Genomic DNA, 20,572 nt, shown 5'->3' on the forward strand with positions numbered 1-20,572 from the left:
GAGGGTTGGTGCACTGCACCGCAGGGAAGTGCCGCGAGGCGTGACTCCCCCTCAGCCCGGTGCCCTCTCCTCACTCGCGCGCCTCAGAGTCAATGCTGACCAGTCGCAACTCGGGGACTGTCCACTCCCCTTGAGAAATCACCCAAGGATCCGAAGTCCTGGGGGACAGGCCTCCAGACCTCAGTGGGCGGGAGGGGAGCGCCGGGGATTCAGGGTTGCCGGCAAAGGATTCCCAACGTTTTATTCAGCCCTGTGTCTGGCAGGAGAACGCCACGGCACCCCAGTAGGGGAGGTAGGTCCAGTTTTTAGAAGGTCTCTCCCGTGGAGTGTAGTGGGAGGGCCTTTACTTTCTGCCCGCTTGTTCAAATGAGGGGTCTTGAGCCCGTCTCATGGGGGAGGGGGACTCCCGTCCGCTTGGTGGTGGATTTTGTACCTTTTGTTTGCGTCCTTGTGATCACAACTTGCCTCAGCGGTGTTGATGTGCGTTCTTCAGCCTTCTCTCTTGGTGAGGCTCAAGTCCACCAGGATACTTACTAAATTCCTGTCCCTTAACTCTCCTTCTGGACGGGAGCCTTTGTTGGAAGCTGGCTTCAGTCCGCCATCTTGTCTCCCCTCTGGTAATTTTTTTCTTAATCTCATCTATGACCCATCTATTTTTCAGCATAAGGTTATTTAGCTTCGTTTTTGTATGAATATGCAGATTCCTGTTGTTATTGAGTTCAACTTTCATTCCATGATGGTCTGAGAAGATGGAAGGAATAATTTCTGTTTAATTAAATTTGCTGAGGTTAGACTTGTGACCTAAGATGTAATCGATTTTGGAGTATGTTTCGTGGGCTGATGAGAAGTATGTGTATTTAGTTTTGTTGGGATGAAATGTTCTGTAGATGTCTGTTAAATCTGGATGTTGAAGGTTAAGTTTAAATCTAAAATTTCTTTGCTCAGCTTCTTTGTGGAGGATCTATACAACAGTGCTAAAGTGACGTTAATCTCTCTGACTACTGTGGAACTGGAGGAAATCAAGTTGCTTATGTCTGTTAGAGTTTTTCTTATAAAATGAGGCACATTCTGGTTGGGTGCATAAATATTAATAATTGAGATCCCATCATATTGAGTATTACCTTTAACAAATATGAAGTGTCCATCCTTATCCTTCCTTATTTTGGTTGGTTGAAAGCCTATTGTATCTGCAAATAGGATTGCAACGCCTGCTTTTTTCTGCTTTCCATTTGCCTGGAATATAGATGAACATCTCTTCGCCTTGAGTCTATATTTATCTTTTAAGGCAAGCTGAGATTCTTGTATGCCGCAGATATCTGGCCTGAGTTTTTGTATCCAGTCAGCCAACCTGTGCCTCTTTAGAAGACAATTTAAACCATTCACATCAATTGAGAATATTGATAAGCCTTTCGAAAGTCCGGTGGACATTTTTAATCCTTTTGCAACTGTGGAAGTTGGAATTTGATGAAAAGTTTCTGGGTGAGTTTACTTTTGTGGTGGAGGATTACGCTGGTCTTTATGGAGGAGAGGTCTGAGAATATCCTGGAGAGCTAGTTTAGTTATGGCAAATTTCTTCAACATGTGAATATCATTAAAGTATTTAAGTTCTCCATCATAAATGAAACTAGTTTAGCTGGGTATAGGATCCTGGGTTGAAAGTTATTTTGTTTTAGGAGATTAAAAGTCAATGACCATCCTCTTCTAGCTTGAAAGATTTCAGTAGAGAGATCTGCAGTTATTCTAATATTCTTCCCCTTGTAGGTGATGGTTTTCTTTCATCTGGCTGCTTTCAGAATTTTCTCCTTCATATTAACTTTAGTGAAATTGATTATGATGTGTCTGGGGGATGTCTTATTTGTGTTGAGTTGTACTGGAGTTATGAAACTATCTGCTATCTGAATTTCAGAATCTCTTGGCGTGTGTGGAAAGTTCTCTTTCATAATCTCATGAAGAAGAGACTGTGCCTTGTGAAGCCACTTTGTTAAAATATGGAATGCTTCACGAGTTTGCATGTCATCCTTGCACAGGGGCTATGCTAATCTTCTGTGCATCGTTCCAATTTTAGTATATGTGCTGCTGAAGTGAGCACAGCAGTCAGATTTTTCATGTTAGGCTTTATAGTGCAGAAGTAATAATTTCTTAACCTTTTATGTGCTAGGTTGCTTTTAGGTGTCTTTTTAGCATAGATTTGCAATATAAATGGTAGATGGCCTGAGTTCAGTGACTCAATAATCTTGGTGGAACTCAATTTTCTCTAATACTTCTTTATATATATTTTATATTATATGTTCTTTTCTTGCTCATGAAATTGTGGGATGCCAAACTTATGTTGTGCCCTAATTCATCTTCCCAAATAGGATCTTTTCTTAAAAGATCTATGACCTAAAATGGAATTAAGTAACTAAAAAGTAAAACAGATCTTCACATTCATTTTTTCGATGTTATGAATACTACTACATCAAAGTACAAAATTATAATTATTGCACAATCCAGTCTCCATTATTTTGCCTTTATTATTTTTTTGTAAATAATTGTGGACATAAGAAGTATACACTCTTATTCCTACAATTACTTAGCTAAGGTGCTCTCTTACTGTTTCATTAACTGTCCATCTGTTTTCTACCTTACGCTTAAAATTTCTTAATTGTTTTTATTTCTATAATCAGGAGCTTTCATAGCTATCGTGGCAGTATTTTACTCCTACAATCATAAATGTGCATTTATACTTCAACTGCATGGCTCCGCTCAAATGCTAAAAGGAAGGAAGTATTAATTTTCTGGGGCAGTTTCTCAGCCTCTGCACTAGTGAGGCCTTCACTGGGTTATTTTTTGTAGTGCATCTGTCCTATGCATGGTAGGGTGTTTAGCAGCATTTCTGGCCTCTGTTCACTAGATGCCAGTAGTAAACTTCCCCTGCTCCAAGTAGAACAGTTGGAAAAAAATGTCTCCAGATATTGCCAAATATCCTCTCTGAGAACAGAATCACCGTGGTTGAGAATCAACACTACTTTGAGATAGTAATTTCTAGTTTTCCCAAGGTAGTTTGTTCTCTTTATTCAAGAAATAACCATCTGGGCATTTTTGCTTTGCTTTGCCTGGGAGTACATGCCACGTTGTCTTTCTCTCTCTGTCTACTAGAGGAGAGGGTACCCCTTTATGTACTAGACTATCTAGTCTTATTTTAGGCTTCCTCCTTACTCCTATCCTACTATGACAAACTCTCTGGTTTCCCTTGAGAAGTCTGAATCTCATCTCCACTTCATTCTCTTTTTTCAGTGTTCTAGGCTGTGGCCTCATCGTTCATCCATCAGTGTGTTTCCATTTATTTTGTGGTTTCCAGAAACAGACTGAAATTTTTCATTCAGTGATGGTCTTCTTTACCTTGCTATGTGCTATAGTAGGTTTATCTCCTTTTATTTTTGCTGTCATTTTAAGGGATTCTTGAGACAGGACAAAAAGTACATGCTTACATCTATCTGTCATCTACCTGGAGCTGCACAGTTTAAATATAGAAAGCCTGGAGAGGACTTGTATTTTTATGTACTCAATAAGTATGTATAAGTGCCACGTTCTGACCTTTCCCCATTAACTCTCAACCTTTCTTTTCAAGGGCTCATTATCCTGGAACCCATTCAGCAAGAGATGCAAAGTTGACTGGGAAGAAGCTTTGGGCTTCTGAAGATTTTAGCACTGTAAATAATGACTTGGGTGCAGGTTGCTTGGGTCGTATATTGAATCAGAATTACATCAATGGCTATATGACTTCGTAAGTTATGAAAAACCTTTTAGGGCTTTTATTATGAAAAAGTTACATAATAGAAAAAATGAACTTTATATTTGTACAACCTAGATTCAATGATTGTAAACATTTTGCCTTATTTATTTCATCTATATTTTATCTGTAATTTATATCTATTGTCTTATATTTGAATATATTCTATATTAAATAAAGTCAGGTTTATTGAGGTATACTTTATCTATAGTAGAAGATTTGCAGCTCTCTAATTTTTGACAAGCTACATGTGTTTTTAATGAATAATTATACAGTAAATTACATTTCATGACACTTCACAATATATAAATATTTGAGCACATGTATCCAAAATGTAAGGATATTCTTCAACATGATCACAATATCATTTTCATACAGAAGGGCATTTTAAAATATTTCTAATACTCAGTCTATATTCAGATTTTACTATTTGTCTCCTTTATAAATTTACTGATTTTACTAATTGTCTCTTTATAAATGTCATTTATAGCAGTTTTTTAATAGGACGATCTAGTTGAGCACTGTGCATTACATTTAGAGGTTATGCTCTTCAAGTCTATTTTAATCTAGAATGGTTTCCTTATTCTTCATTTTTTATAACTGATCTTTTGAGAAGACCAGGCCACTTGGATTGTGGACTGTAAGCTTCTCCATCTGCCTGATTGATTCCTCATCACTTAACTTATATAATTGTTTGTTTACAAAATAGGCTCTTAAGAACACAACTCTTTTTTTTTTCCCTAAGGGGAACATTTTTTTTTTTTTTTTATTGTTGGGGTTTCATTGAGGGTACAATAAGCCAGGTTACACTGATTGCAATTGTTAGGTAAAGTCCCTCTTGTAATCATGTATTGCCCCCATAAAGTGTGACACATACCAAGGCCCCACCCCTCTCCCTCCCTCCCTCTTTCTGCAAGGGGAACATTTTTTAAATGCTTTGAAAAATGCTTTAATTGTAATTAAATTCAAATTAGCTTTCTAAAATAATGATAAATGGAACAAAAGCAAACGAATATATATACTTTTATGATGTTAATGTGAGTTGCTATATATTGCATTTGTTCTTTTACTTCTATTTTTGAGAGAAAATATGCATATCATAGAGAGGTTGGTTATAATAATTTGCAATTAGAAGTAATGCATATTCATGGCAGAGAAATTAGAAACTAGAGAAAGTACAAATAAGGAAAAAAATCACTCCTGATCTTACTATCCAAAAAAAAAAAAAATCCTTAAAAATTTTGGTGTATATTCTCTTATTTATATGTATTCATTTTTAGTACAAAATTCAGGCCATACTAAATAATCTGTTTATCAGTAAGCTGCTTTTCACTTAACATGACATTATGAACTTTTTCTCTTAGTTAAGAATATTTCTACTTTATAATTTTTAACGCTTATTTATATTCTGTCACATAAAGCAGTATTTCCCAAACTTGCCTTGTCTTAAGATGCATCTGAGTCACTTGGTCTACTGATTGTTCAGCAGCTACCCAGACTTATTAACTCAGAATCTGGAGGGAAGGCTCCTGGGAGGGAAGGCTCCAGAGACTAGAGGCCACACAGTGACTAGAGGCCTCCCAGTGACGAGAGGCCACACAAGATTGGGAAATGCCGATGTAGAAAATATTTTATACCTTGTCGAGTATTCCTCTCTTTTTAAAAATAGTAGTTGTTTCTATTTTCTTTTTTAATTTCAGATTATTATGAAGGTACAAATGACTAGGTTACAATGTTTGCATTTGTTAGGTGAGGTCCCTGTTGTAGTTGTGTCCCACCCAGGAGGTGTGCCCTATGCCCTTACATGGTGCCCATTAGATGTTGTCTGTATTTTAATTAATAGCTTTGTACAAACTAAAATGATCAATCGTATATTAGTATCTTTGTATACATTTATGATTATTTCCTTAGGATGTATTCTTAGAAATGAAATCCTTAGATCAGAGATATATGTATATAGATTTTGAAGGCTTTTGTACATATTTTAGGAAATTCTTTTCTGAAAGTTTGTTTCAATTTATTCCTCTCTCAGTAGCCAGACAGGTTATAAGGCATCTTGTAAAGTATGGGCAAAATCATGAGAACTCTTGAAATGTTTACTGGTAGTGAGGTTTTTGAAAGTTGGGACCATTATTTCTACTTTGTGTTGACAGAATAAGAAGGCTTTTGTTTGTTAAGAATGTCTTTTTATGATGGATGAGGACTTGATGAGAAAAATACAATTCAATAAGTAAACTTCTTTTTTTTTTTTTTTTAGCTGCAAGGAACTCAGTAGTACCAGGTTTGAGAATTTTTTTGCCCTTGAATTTTCTGAGAACTATAGAATCACAGCCTTAGGGTTCAGCACCTGCTATGCACTATCATGTCTTGACCATCTGAAAAATGGAGCAAAAACCAGACCAGAAGCTGATTTAGTTACTACTTGCAGATGAAGCAGCATAACAGCAATACTGTGGCCCAGACCATAGTCCATACTCTTCATACACTTTAGTAGATTTAATCCTTACCACCACAGTCACATGAGCTAGGTACAATTATTATCCTCATTTTATGGATGAGGATACTGAGGTCCAGAGAGGTTAAGTGGTAGAACATGATTTGAACCCAGGCAGTCTGGCTGTAAGAGTTCTCAGTTGCAAACTTTGGAGCAGTTCAGACTCAAGTTCATAAAAATTATGTCATGAAACTGAGGTCTTAAGAGGGCTCTTGAAAGGAAAGCAGGTATGGATAAAGCCTTTATTTGTATTTGGCTCAAATTTGTGACATGTCTGATACTGGTAGGACATGATCGACCTTCTGGCTATACCATTGTTCAGTAAAAAACATGTCTGTCCCATAAGACATTTATATTTTTTTTATTTGTGATTCACCATTAAAAATATTTAAATGGATCCAACACTGAATTTTTCAAAGTGTGGGTGAATTTAGGCAACTTATATTTTCTTGTTTTGGGTGATCATTTTATGGTCATTTACATTTATTTGTACAACTATGATAAAGTCTTTTTACTCCAAAGTTTTGGACATTGAAATTTTTATCTTAAGTTGTTTTGGTGTTTCTCTTTTATCAAACAAAACTTTTAGCACAATCGCTTGGAATTTGGTGGCTAGTTACTATGAACAGTTGCCGTATGGGCGTTGTGGCTTGATGACTGCCCAGGAGCCATGGAGTGGGCACTATGAGGTAGAATCTCCTGTCTGGGTCTCAGGTATGGTTCTGACTCCATCCCTTACTCCCTAAATTCCTCTCTAAAACACAAAGCAGCAAACACCTAGAAGAGATTATATAAGCATTTTGTGTGTGTGTTTGTGTGTATTCATGTTTTAAGTGTGTCTCAATTTTAAGAAAGATTTGCTAGTGTTTTAGTAATATAAGACTATTTAGAGTAACTACTTACTTTCTGTATTCCATTCTTGATTATTGTAGGACCAGGCTGTTAGGAAAGAATAGGAAAGGAGGAGGCGCGAGAGCTGTCTAGTGATGGAGTCAGAAATAATCATCTAAGTGCATAATTACAAATTATGTTAATTGGTAATAAAATGATGTCCTTGCAAAGATTCATTCCAACTCAGAGTATCTAAAAGTCTTAAAGTCAGTTTTGGAGTCATTTTGCTCTTTTTATATTGATTCAGTCTTGTTGATTAGCATAGTGTACTAACACAGTCAAAGGTAGATATTTAACAAATACCATATTGAGTTTTTAAATAATTAACTAAATATAAAAGTTATATTAAGTATCATGACTTTCTATTGTTCTCTAAATCTACTCAAATACATTGATAAAAGGTAATTTTTAGAAAAAGTAAAATCATGAATCTCAGATAAAAAAAATACACATACTGAAGATTTATGTTACTTAAATGGTAGGAGAGAATCAAGCAGATGTTAGAACTAGTTCAAAGGAAAACTTAATATAGCACAAGTTTTTGTGGAGTAAAGGAACTTGAGATGAATTGTTAATGAAAGCAGATTTCCCACACAGAGGGGAAATCGATTAAATCTTTGCCAGACAAGACATAATTTGTATCCTTCAGAGACAATAGACAGCTTCATTTTTATTGAAACATAAAAGTTTTTCTACAGTATCATTCATTAGTCACAAGGAAAGTTAAGATCATGCAGACAATGGATTACATGGTAATACTTTTTTACAGAAGGGATATAACCATACTACTAATATAATTTAAATGAAATTTGAAAAATTTATTGCTGATAAATATTGAAATATTTTTGTAAAAGATCAAAAATTTTTATCATTTGTTTAAAAATAATAATAAAAAATAATTTTCTTTAAAGGTAAGATGCTTTCAGAGGAAAATTATGAGTTCAAAGTAAATTTGTTTTTATTTTAAAATTGTACTTTGGTGGTTTTCTTTTTTAGTTGATGTGTTCTCCTAAGAGAGATTTGTAAACATGAAATTAATCATGTAATCATGATATTATCCTAAACTTCTTAAATTATTCTTCCAAAAAATATGGAAAAATTAAGTTGGACTTGTATGTCTTATTAGTTGGTTAATTCCTTTAATGTTGGAAATGTTTGACCTCTTATCTGGATGAACTAATGTACTCTTCCAATTTTGTAACTTTTGTGGGGTTTGGGACATGGAATATTGCTTGCTATCTTTTCAGGACCAGCTTTGGAGGTGACCAATTGACATACATATTATAGAGATAATTTTTTTTAAACCATAAAACTTAGTTTTTGAAATGCATTATTATCTTTTTTAACCTCTTTTTTGGTAGCTATATTAGGTTGGCTTAAATAGAGATGGACAAAAGTTGGGAGGTGCTTAACTTTATTTTGTTCTTTAAAAAAAAAGATAGATCTTGAACTGATAGATTCATTTATTTTTACCTGTTATCCCAAGAATCTTCCTGCAATTGTAGCATTTAATTGTATTAATTATTTAAAAATTGAAACGTGAGTTTGGTAGGTATTTTCCTCCAAAATAGAAACCAGCTTGTTAGAACCAATCAAACTCAAATTGGTAATATAGCTTTATGATTTTTTTGTTGTTGTTTAAAAAAAGAAAAAAACGTTATTACTATTTTTATCTTATTCGTATTGTTCTCTGCTTTTTTTATAGCTCATACCACTCAATTTACTCAACCAGGTTGGTATTACCTAAAGACAGTTGGCCATTTAGAGAAAGGAGGAAGCTACGTAGCTCTGACTGATGGCTTAGGTAACCTCACCATCATCATTGAAACTATGGTAAATTTTTGTTGCTATTGGATTAACTCATCTCTTTAGTACTGGAGAAATAACAATACAAAACTGAGTATCTGTAGAGACAGATGCCAGTATCTTATAGCTTCTTGGTTTTCTTGATTATTCTCTTGGGTTTTTCTTTTTGTTTTTTGTTTAATTCATTTTCCTCTGATCTTTGTTATTTTTTCTCTGCTTATTTTGGATTGAATTTGCTTCTCTTTTTGTAGTCTCTCAAGGTGGAAGCTGAAGTTTCAGATACTTTCTTTGTATCTCTGGGTATTTAGTGATATACATTTCCTCCTATGTACTATGTTAATGGCACACAAGTTCTCGTTCGTTCAGTTTTTGTTTTCATATAGCTCAAAATTCTTCCTAATTTTACTTTTCCTTTGACCTATGGATTGTTTATACATTTGTTATTTAGTGTATTTTAGTATTTTCTGTAGGGTTTTCTGTTATTCATTTCTGATTTAACTCTGCTCTGATCAAAAAACATACTTTATGTGACTTGAATCTTTTTGAACTTCTGAAAACTTGTTTTATGAATAAGGATATACTATGCCTTGGTCAGTGTTCCAGGTACAATTGACAAGAATGTGTATTCTGTTTCTGCTGGGTAGAGTGAGCTATAGGTCAATCAAGGCAAGTTACTTGTCAGTATTGTTCAAATCTCCTATATCTTGACTAATTTTCTGTCTTCTTGTACTATCCATTGCTTAGAGGGGGGTATTACAATCTTTAATTATGATTTTCATTTTTTTTTTGGTTTACAAAACCTGAGATGGAACCAGTGCTCTGTGATTGTTGAATCCCCTAAAGTAGGGCTATCTCATACCTCTTTTGGTCTTAGTTTATGGTAGTGATTATTTAGTAAAAAATGATGGCAGGGTGAGAACTATTAGTTTTGTGTTTTTAGCTGTTAGTGTACATTTAATGGTTATATTTAGATGAGATGCTTTTTCAGTAAAAACATTGAGCTTTTGCTTTTTATCTGATGTATTTTACTTGGAAAACAGTTATATCAAAAATTAATCTGTGTTTGCCATAACTTTTTCTGAAGTTTAGCTATGAATTCAAACTTTGATTCAACTTCAATGCCATTGAGCTTTGCTTTGAGTAAACACACACAATATACTCAGTAAAGGTTACTAGAAAGCCTTTTCAAATTTGAAATAAATTCTTGTTTGTTACCTAATGCGTAGCATTTCTGTAAATCTTGAGGCATAAACTATTTAACTTTTCTCTCCCTAGCATAGCTCGAATATCATTTGTACAACTTATGTGGTTTTTTTTTCAGAGTCACAAACTGTCTATGTGTATCCGGCCATTTCTTCCTTACTTCAATGTGTCACGACAACTTGCTACCTTTGTTCTTAAGGGATCTTTTGTAAGTAAATATGTGTGATTTTGATTTGAGAATTTATGAATCTGTCACAGTCCAGCAATTCTTTTCTTTTCTTTCTTTTTTTATTTAAGAGACAGTCTCATTTTGTTGTCCTGGAGTGGCATGGTATCACAGCTCACAGTAACCTCCAGCTCTTGGCTTAGGTGATTCTCTTGCCTCAGGCTTGTGAGTAGCTGAGACTACAGGCACCTGCCACAATGCCTGGCTATTTTTTTGTTGCAGTTTGGTCGGAGCCCGGTTTGAACCTGCCACCCTCGGTAATGAGGCCGGCACCTACTCACTGAGCCATAGGCGCCACCCTAGCCTAGTAATTCTTAAGTGGAGTCTTATATTATGAACTATTAACCGTTTGCAATGAATGGACAAGGGCCCTATGTCTTCTGATTGGCTTTAGTCAAACAGGACTGAAGCCAGTAGAAAGTAAATTTCTCTGTGGCTTTGTGGAACACTTAACAAAAGTCAAAGGCAAGAAAATTATTCTTGGTGATGGAAGCATGATACAGTCTAGGTTGCTTTTAAGCATTGATCTTTAACAGTACTGTATACCAAAAAAAGTTTAAAGGCATCAGATTCTTGCTATTGCTACCACTTAAATTTGAATTGAGAAATTGTAATGCCCTTTTCATTAATGGCATATGAATTGTTTTTTAATACCACAGAATTCTTAAAAAGCTTTTTATACAGGCACAATAATGAGTTTTTTGAAGCACAGACTTTTGAAATGTTTGCCAAAAACTCTTTAGTGTTTATAGAAAATAAAGTATTTACCTGAACACTATTTTTCTATTTTCAAAAATGTTACTATGTAAGATTAGAGGTGGGTCTTTTGGTAAATAGAAATAGAGTCACATTATTATCGGTCCATTCTTGTTGGTACTGATTTTAGAAATTGTCAAAGAGGATTTGATAAATCATTCAGATGTGTTTTTTTTGTCTTTTCTTTTCCAGAGTGTAATACCAGAGCTACAAGTGTGGTATACCAAACTTGGAAAACCATCTGAAAAATTTCTTTTTAAGCAACTGGATTCTATATGGGTAGTTTTAAAATAAATTTCTTCATTTTGGGCATTGCAACATTAAAAGGGAAAAGAAATTTGGTTAATGAATTAAGAATTGTTAATCTTTTCTTTTATGGCTGAAGGAAAATGGAGATAAAATTGTCCCCAGCTATTTTTTTTTTAAATGTCAGTCCCACTCAAAGCTTTACAGAAGTTGTGTGTTTATAGGTTGTTTTACTCTTAGAGACTTAGTTTGTAATGGCAAATGGTGCACCATTGGTTGGCTGTACAAGTCAGAAACTGAAGTCTAATTTGAGACTTTCTTTCCCATCCATCCTCTGTATCCCACCATTCGTCAAGTACAGACATTTCTGTTATTCACGTTTTTCTCATCTATTCCCGATGCTCCATTTCACGTTACTGCTTGTTAGTTCATTACTTTAGATTCAGAAACTGGATTTCAGAAACTACCTCCTGCTTTTCCAGCCCCCAGCCTGACTTTCAATAAGCCAATTGCCACACTCCTACCAAAGTGGGATGTCTAAAATAGAGATCTGATTTTCATCGACACTGTGCTTAGAGCACCTCAATGATTGTTCCTAGAAATTCACATTCCTTATAGCACATGAGGTGAAAGACTACTTTCCTTCCTAGATATCTGTCCTAATGAACTGGCCTCTCTTCACGGATTAAACTTCTCATATTTTTCAGAGCATGGTGTCCCTGTTCAGTTACCTGTGTCACTTCGCACGTGCTTTTACCTTCTCCTAGAATGGCTTCTTCTTGTCTCTGTCATCTTACAAGAGTCTGCTCAAGTGTCGCTTCCTCTGAAGCTTTCCCTACCAGTCTTAGCTCATAGCCTTGTAGGACTGTGTGTTCACCTAATTAAACATGTTTCTCACTGCGTTGAACACCTTGAAGATTGGGGCCCTGCCTTATTTATCTTTATATCCCTGATGCCCACTGTAGTTCTTAGCTAACCATGGTAGCTTCTCAGAAAGAGTTTCAAAGAATGAACACTTACTTCACCTTATTGACATAAATCTGCTATTTCTGGTACTTATTACTGTTCTGATAATCAAGTAGTCACTACAATGATGAAATATTAAGTTTTAAAAAAACGGTTTCTATTTTTTATATGGCATATTGTTGGAAAAAGCATAATAAAATTGATTTTTTCCCATAGGAACAAAAATAATGATTTGGGCTGTACCAAAAATCATCCATAAAGTTGTGATACATAGGGAAAATGGGAAATTATAGCTAAATGTCCTTTATTTACAAAAAATTCATTACAAAAATTGCTTCTCAGCCTTTTGGCTAAGATTGGGTGCAGATTCATTATAAAACTTTACAAAGTAGCCAACAAATAGAGAATATTTTATAAAATTTTATAATGAATCTTTCATAAATAAAGGTACATTTAGCCACAATTTCCCATTTTCTCTATGTATGGCGACTTTATGGGCAACTTTTGGGACGCTGTATAGCATCAAGTATTTCATGGAACTGACTGTCAATTTATTATTAAAGATCATAACTCCTTTCATTTGAAGGGAAGAAAACTCAAAGTTTCCTAAAATAGGCATAAATTTAATGTCTCCATTGATTATGTCAGGGATCCCAATGTCTTCAGAGACAGAGGGTAGAAGAATTATGAAATAGGGAGTGTTTCCTATTGGTCACGTACTGAGTTAAACACTTTCTATATATTATGAGGTTTGATCTTCATAATGGCCCTATTGCATAGTAGTTTTTTCTTATTTTGTGGATGAGATTGTGGCTTGAAGAGATTAAGTTGTCAAGATCATAAGTGTGGCATAAACTTAACTACCTAATTGAAATATAGGGTGTCCATAAAGTTCATGTGTGATTTAAATAGACAATTATTTTAAATTGCACACGTACTTTATGGATACCCTGTATATATTGAACATACAATGAGTAGGATGTTTCTTTTGTAATCGTAAAAGAATTTTAGCAGTTAGTAGCTGAGTCAACAGTGAGATTTTATGGATTTTTCTATCTTAGTAAAGCTCTAATAGAGAAATAAGCAGGTCTCTTAGTTGCATGTATCGAATATACAGATGCTTTAAAGAGCTTAAAGTATAGCGGGAAAGAGTAGAATAATAGAAGTAGACTTGGTGGTCATCTAGTCCTTTTTTTCATGAAGCATAATGCTTTAAAAATACTTTCTATAAAATATAGGTTTACAGAGACTTTAAAATACTTAAGAAAAAAGATTTCAAGGGCCTTGGTATTGGTGTGTCTTTCACAAGTGTTAAGGAAGTTTTAACAGAAATGAGTTGGGTTTTTTTTTTAATGTTTATTTTTTGAAAAGCTGTTTTGCCCAAGTGTGAGGAACCATATACCTTGCCTTGAATACAGTGGTATCTTCTTTTTCAGCTTCTTGACAGCAGAGGCACTTTCACCCTAGAATTGCAAGAGGATGAGCTGTTCACACTCACCACTTTCACCAGAGGTAGCAAAGGCAGCTACTTACCTCCCCCCAAATCCCAGCCCTTCCCAAGTACCTATCAGGATGATTTCAATGTTGGTAAGTATTTTTCATGAAAACTTGGTCTCCACCTTCAGCAGTAGTGTGTTGAGTTCCACCTGTCAAACTGGGTGCATGATGGAGTGGCTGTCAAAAGCAGGATCATTTAGCTCTCAAATCTCTACGTGGTAAAGGAGACCTAAATTAGCTCTCAAATCTCTACGTGGTAAAGGAGACCTAACTTTTATATTACTTTAGAGTAAATCTCAATTTGAAGACTGTATTTTTCAGGGGCAGAAAAAATGTAGAGGTCATTGTAAGAATGGATGTTGTAATTCTAAATTATTGTTGGTCAAACAAGTATTGTAACTTTGCCTCTGTAGCCATTGCTGGCATCTTCCTACTGTGTAGAGGTCAAGGCACTTTCATATCTATCTGTCTTTTCAGATATGGAAAGAGTGCTTATGGGCAGTTGTAGATAATTCAAGTCATGATAGACCTTCTTGTTGTGCTTGAAAGTTTTTTTGTTTGTTTCTTTTTTTATTATAGTTCTCCTGGTGTTTACTAGGAGGATCTGGCCTAAAGTTATCAGAGTTTTTGGTTATAGGTAACTTAAGAAAAGCATTTGGAAAAAGTTAGAAAACAATGGTCATTGTGGTTATATTCCTAAAATCACTCAGTAAGCAACAAAATACAGAGGGTGCCACAAAAATGTCTATATATCTTAAGAAAGGAAAAACTATTAAATGTGTAATACTCAAGTCACATTTGACTTCTGAAATTACAAGAGGTACTCAGTGTGACTGGTATTCATCTTTTGTTATCAGCATATATTGAGTATTACAATTTTAATACAGTTTTTTTCCTTCCTTAAAATGTGTAGACATTTTTGTGGCACCTTCTGTATGTTGATTAGTAGGTGGTGGTGTATAGGATTATGGGTCTCACAGACAGAGTTGGGTGGCTCTGTAATCTGCTCCTAAATCTGAAGCTATAGGAGAGGAATAGGGAAAAAACTGGCATTGTTAGAGAGTGACTAGAACATCATGTTGACCACAAAGCTGGTTGTTTCACCAAAGATGGAGATTCCTACTACCTCTCAGGGTCACTGCCACAGGGTCTCAGCTCCCCTTCTCAGGAAATGATCTAGAATCCTCTGGAATCCTCTCTGATCTCAACTATTTGGATAATATAGACAACAGTGACTCTCAGGGGAGCGTGGTGGATTGCTTTCCTGCACCTGTTTGAAATGACCTATTAGATAAAGCCATTAATTAGTGAAACATGTATCTTTGAAATTTATTTCTCAGTTCACTATTGGCAGAGGTGAATCTTCTTGCCTTTAGTAGGTGAAGAAGCTGTGTGGGATATGGCCTAGTTAATGAGATTAAAGAACTTCTGTCAACACCAAAACTAACATTCTATGACACTGAAGACAAAGCAATTCTAGACCTCCTAATCTCGAGTACAATATTTTATTGCTTTCAAAATAAAAAAAGGTAAAAATTATAAGCCAGGCTCTGAAATTACTTGACGTGGTTTTTACATATTTCACATGAGGTAATGAATGTAACAACACTTGGAAAAGCATGAAGTAGAAATAGCTGTAAGATATGAATAAAGTTGTTTTCCAGTAGCCTTTTTTTAATGTAAGACTATAATTAAATTTTAGTTCAGTAATACTAAACTAAAAAGGGATTGATAGCTTAATCCCCAAACTGATATTTGCTCTAGTTTAGAAGCAGAAGAAAATTTGTAGATTCTGTGCTTGATATGTTAATAATACCTTTCTGATGTTCTTTCAGCCAATGGTTATGAGCAGTGATGTCGAACCTTGCTTGACAGATATTAGAAATAATATAACTGTCCCTTATTGAGCCATTGCTAGGTGCTGCTCTCATTTAATTTTCTGTCCTCTTGTCTACCTACAAATGAAGAAGCTGAGATGCAAGGCAGTTAAAAAACTTTCCCAAGCTGACAGACTGAGCTAGATTTTGAACCTAGTCTGACTTAATCATGACCTTTCCTCTTCACCAACAGCCTAGCTTAAAAATTGTGCAGAGTCTTGTGTCAGACCCATGATCTTGTTACTTAATAATGATACCAAAACCACTTTCTCTTTATGAGACCTATATCCTAAATGTTGATTGATTATAAGTAATTATTTGCTTATTTTAAAAGTTTCGAAAGTGTTTCAAAATGTACTATAAAATATCAGTGAGGAGAGATTCTGTAAGGATTTAATACTAAACTCAGACTTTATTGTGTTCTGAATAGATTACCCATTTTTTAGTGAAGCTCCGAATTTTGCTGATCAGACTGGTGTATTTGAATACTTTACAAATATCGAAGATCCTGGAGAGCATCGATTCACATTGCGCCAAGTTCTCAATCAACGGCCCATCACATGGGCTGCTGATGCATCCAGCACGATCAGTATTATTGGAGATTACAAATGGTATGTAAGGTGATTATGTACCAAATGATAGATCTGGCTGAAACAACCTTGTACTGTTAGATACATTTTGAAGTGAAGAGTTTTCAAGTGTCTTTTTCATGAATCTAATACATGTGCAATAATTGTTGAATATCATGATAACCAAAAGCTGCAAATTGTTTTGCTTCCTCAGTGTCCTTCCTTCAGATTTGTGCAATTTAATAGAGATGAGAGCAGTTTGATTTTAATATAAACACAGGGTAGTCATAAAGTTCATATGCAATCTAAAATAGTGTGAAATTTAAAACAGTGTGCAATTTTAAATTGCACATGAAATTTATGACCACCCTGTATTGAAGACTTTTGGATCCAATTATAATTTAATATTTATTTATAAGTAGACTTTGAGATTTGTGTGTTATGTTTTTTGTTTTGCTGGTGAGGTGATTTATTAGTCTGGTGCTGCCACCTCCTGGATTAACACTGTTCTCAGCCTTTGTAGAAAATCCTTCAGATGACAGATGGCAATGGTGAAAAGCAAAATCAGCATCAGTTGCTTAGAAATTTAATTCTTTAAGTATCTAGTAAAGAGTCAAGTTGTATTTCTTATTCACTTAAAATATAATGATGAAATCAAAACTTCACCTTCTCCTCTAATTCCTTCATCTTTATGGAATGTCAGTGTGCTGACCTATGTTTTAGGTGTTTCTTTTCTATTTTTTTCTTATAACTAGTATAATTCCACTGTGAGGAAAAAAACCCTATACACAAGCATCCAGATTTAGAGATTAACTGGTAATGCCAAGTCAGCTTGCAAATTGGTCTGGGAAGAGAATTATTGTCTCCAAGGTATAGACACTTTCCCTGGATTTTCTGAACATGGCATGGAGTCTGTGACTTCCTCATTTGTGACTAATGGTCTTACTGTAAGACAGGTGGCTGGATTTAAGTGTCCAAGGTGTGGGCCCTATTGTTTTGATCATGAATTTGGAAGCCAGCCACCATAGGGAGCCTTCAATTTTTCTGTGACAACCTCTGTATTGTATGCCAAAGAATACTATAGAGGGTACTTCCTGAACACAAAATCTCTTTCTCCTGGCTGAGATTCTAGAAAAATTGAGAGGCCCCTTAATTGTATAGTGGAAAGATGAAATATAATGTCATTCAAAGATTAACTTAAAAAAAACTTGAAGTGTTTGAAGATTTTGTACTATTTAAATAGCAATACTCAGTCTTCACTAAGATCTATTCTAGTAGGGAAGGAGATAGGGAAGAGAAGGATGATGGGCAGTATGGAGAGAGGGAGACAGTGACACATCCTGAAAGAAAGGGAACCAGATTAGAAATGTATGCGTGTCAAGAAAGGACTGTTTCATCTTTCTGAAACCCTATTTCTGTCATGTTATTCTTCTGCTCAGGACTATGCAGTGTCTCTCTCCTGCTACTGAATCAGCTCTATCCTTCTGTGCCTGACATCCAAGACCATTTATAGTTTGGTCTCATGTATCTATTATGTGTTATTCTTCTAATATTCCATCCTCTACTCCACCACATCTTCTCAGAGATCACACAGCTCTTAGGTTTATTTCTGTTCTCTGGTTACCATGCCCACTTGTTTTGGGGAAAAAAGGGAATGAAAACTGGGTAACACCAGACACTTTTATGGACTACCCTCAACCACTTTATAGTGGAGGTATCATTCTCCCTACGTTGTAGATTGAGAAACCAAGGCTTTCGAATAAGATTTAACCAAGATCCCATACTTGTAAGTGGCATAACCAGGATTAGAAGTCAGGTCTGTCTGGCTGTATAGCCCATGCTCGTTTGATGACACCTCACTGCCTCATTTTAGTGATTATCTTCTTTGTAGGAGTCAGAAAAGGAAGATTAGTTTCTCTGTAGTGCTTTTCTAGTAACTCAGATCTGCATCATGCCAAAAGTTCATAGGATTGCGCTTTTCAGTAGAACTTCCTGTCTTAGATTTAGTCAAATACCAGCACAGTAACTTGACAATAAAGGGTAGACTTTACTAAAGCTACTTCAGCCTTTCTGTCTTGTTAGTAAACTTTGGCTGGAATCTGAAAACAATCACAAATTACCTTTCCTTGCACACAGATGAACTTTCTTTAGGTCATATTTGCTTAATATATTGGCTGGATTTTGTTCTCTCAGCACAATTGAGAAACTGTGGCTGTGGAAGAATAACACATTTCATTCTGTTTCATGCATTATCTTCAAAATTTCCTGTCAAGTTCTGATGCAAGAATCACTTATTCTGGAATGTGTTATGTAAAAAAGAAAAAGTTTCATTTTTTTCTCATTCCAATTCTAAATAGAATAATTTTATGGTGTGGACAGTATCTATAGCAGTTTCAAACTTCTGATGATCCAGGGAAGGGATGTAAGTAACTGTTGACCCTTAGTGGTTTTGTGCTAGAGCTAATCTGTAGAGAAAAGCTCCCTCTCATGGCAGAGAATGAATGGGAGGGACTGGGCTTTAGTTAGCATTTGATCTTCCTGTAAAGCAGCCCAGCTCTGATTAGATTATTAAATGAGTGTGGTCCTGATTATGTACCTGTTGTAGATGTTTCTTTTTTATTTTCCTCTATGTAGTAAAATTTCACTGTGCTTAATCCACTAATAAGAAACTTTGAGAAATATAAAGGCTGCATAATTCTAGATTCATTTCCAAAATAGATGTTCTTAGTCTTAGTTTAAATAAATTAATTTCCTTATTACCTGGCTGTGTGCAGGCTTTCTTTCTGGGTTGATTCTGTCCTTGCAGAGAAATAATTTCAGACCTTTGTTCTGGAATTCTTAAGTCTTGCTAGATTTAAGTGTAAACACTGGCCCTGAAGTAGCTCATGTTCTCCCAGAGGCTCCTTTCATTGCCTTCATTGCTTCTCTTTGTTGATGGAAATTTGAATAAACCATTTTCGTCAGAATTATGTAGAAATTTTTAACTTTTATGTGTTCGTAGAACATTTTTTTCACTATTATGTTCTTAAGATGAGAAGTTATTTTAGAGAGAGAAAGGAAATATTTTTTCTTTTCTTTTAAGAAATATTTTCTTATGAAACTGAAAAACAGTGACTTATTGTCCAGTAACCCATTAAAAGAGGCAATGAAATGACTTTATTTAGTGATGTAAAACTTAAAACCGTCATCAGTGCAAATTCTTGAAGCCTGGCTCTGCTGCAACCTCAGACTTAAGAAATCACATTGTAGCCTCAATTAGAAGCTTGAAAGTATGTGCTGTGAAGTGAAATGTTTGTGCTATGTTAGGAAATGCATAATTTAAGAACACTTATCAACCATTTCATTCTGCAGGACCAATATGACTATAAAGTGTGATGTTTACATAGAGACCCCTGGGATGGGAGGTGTGTTCATTGCAGGAAGAGTTAATAAAGGCGGTATTCTGATTAGAAGTGCCAGAGGCATTTTCTTCTGGATTTTTGCAAATGGATCTTACAGAGTTACAGGTGATCTTGGTAAGTGACAATTTTCATAGCACATGACTTACTGTGTGATTATGTTACTTTGGTTATCTGCTTGTTATCTGTGGGAGCAATAGAAGAATTCTACCTAACGGTCTTAGGCATCAATTGGGAAGAGATTCAACATAAGGAAGCAAATACCAAGCAATTAAAAATTATAGAGAGTTATTTGCTTCATATAGAAATGGGAAGCTCAGTAAAGTAGATAATAATTGTACAAACTTTTTAGGGTATGTAGAGTTGAGAGAGGTTATGAGGGTAGGATTTGTATAACTGGGGTGAGGTGGTAGTGGTAGAGAGAATCCTCAGGAACCACCATTAATAAAAGCAAGATGTTAATAATACTGCTCTTCTGCTGATGGAAACATCAGCCAAGTGATTGATCTGCTTAAAATGTATAAAACTTATTTCCTAATTTAGTTAATATTTGAAAACAGCTTTACTTTTCTTATTCATCTCATGGTAGAATACTGTTTTACCCAAAATAGATATTTAGAATATGCTCAAGTTGAGCTGCTTCCAGTTCACTTTGGTTTTGGAACACGACACTCCATTGAAACTAGGCCATAATGGTGGTACCTTTTCTTGATTCTCAGTCTCTTGACTTTTCTCCTGCATTTATGAAAGGTTTTGGCTCTATAAATAATATAAAAATTAAAGAGGGAGCAAGTAGTGAGAACCTTAGAGTAGGAATTGCGTATTTATAGCGTTACAATTGGGATGGTACCTCACTGATTTCCCAATGCAA

The 20,572-nt window shown here is 35.1% G+C and overlaps 1 protein-coding gene and 1 non-coding gene across 6 annotated transcripts in view; one reads left to right on the forward strand and one right to left on the reverse strand.

The window, feature by feature from the left end:
- Positions 1–20,572, forward strand: part of GALC (galactosylceramidase) — an 83,921-nt gene that overhangs the window by 36,989 nt on the left and 26,360 nt on the right. For 4 of the 5 annotated variants that reach the window (XM_053602039.1, XM_053602043.1, XM_053602041.1 and 1 more), the window contains 8 exons: positions 3,611–3,766; positions 6,856–6,980; positions 8,863–8,990; positions 10,285–10,374; positions 11,341–11,427; positions 13,797–13,947; positions 16,165–16,345; positions 19,655–19,818. In XM_053602039.1, coding sequence (XP_053458014.1) covers positions 3,611–3,766; positions 6,856–6,980; positions 8,863–8,990; positions 10,285–10,374; positions 11,341–11,427; positions 13,797–13,947; positions 16,165–16,345; positions 19,655–19,818 — 1,082 coding nt within the window. The remainder of the gene's footprint in view (positions 1–3,610; positions 3,767–6,855; positions 6,981–8,862; positions 8,991–10,284; positions 10,375–11,340; positions 11,428–13,796; positions 13,948–16,164; positions 16,346–19,654; positions 19,819–20,572) is intronic. The other variant, XM_053602040.1, reaches the window with a different exon arrangement.
- Positions 1,983–2,089, reverse strand: LOC128595048 (U6 spliceosomal RNA). The gene has a single exon (XR_008382741.1). It is a non-coding gene; the product is annotated as a U6 spliceosomal RNA (small nuclear RNA).

The sequence above is a fragment of the Nycticebus coucang genome, chromosome 9 (assembly GCF_027406575.1).
Source record: "Nycticebus coucang isolate mNycCou1 chromosome 9, mNycCou1.pri, whole genome shotgun sequence".
In the NCBI taxonomy this organism is placed as follows: domain Eukaryota; kingdom Metazoa; phylum Chordata; class Mammalia; order Primates; family Lorisidae; genus Nycticebus; species Nycticebus coucang.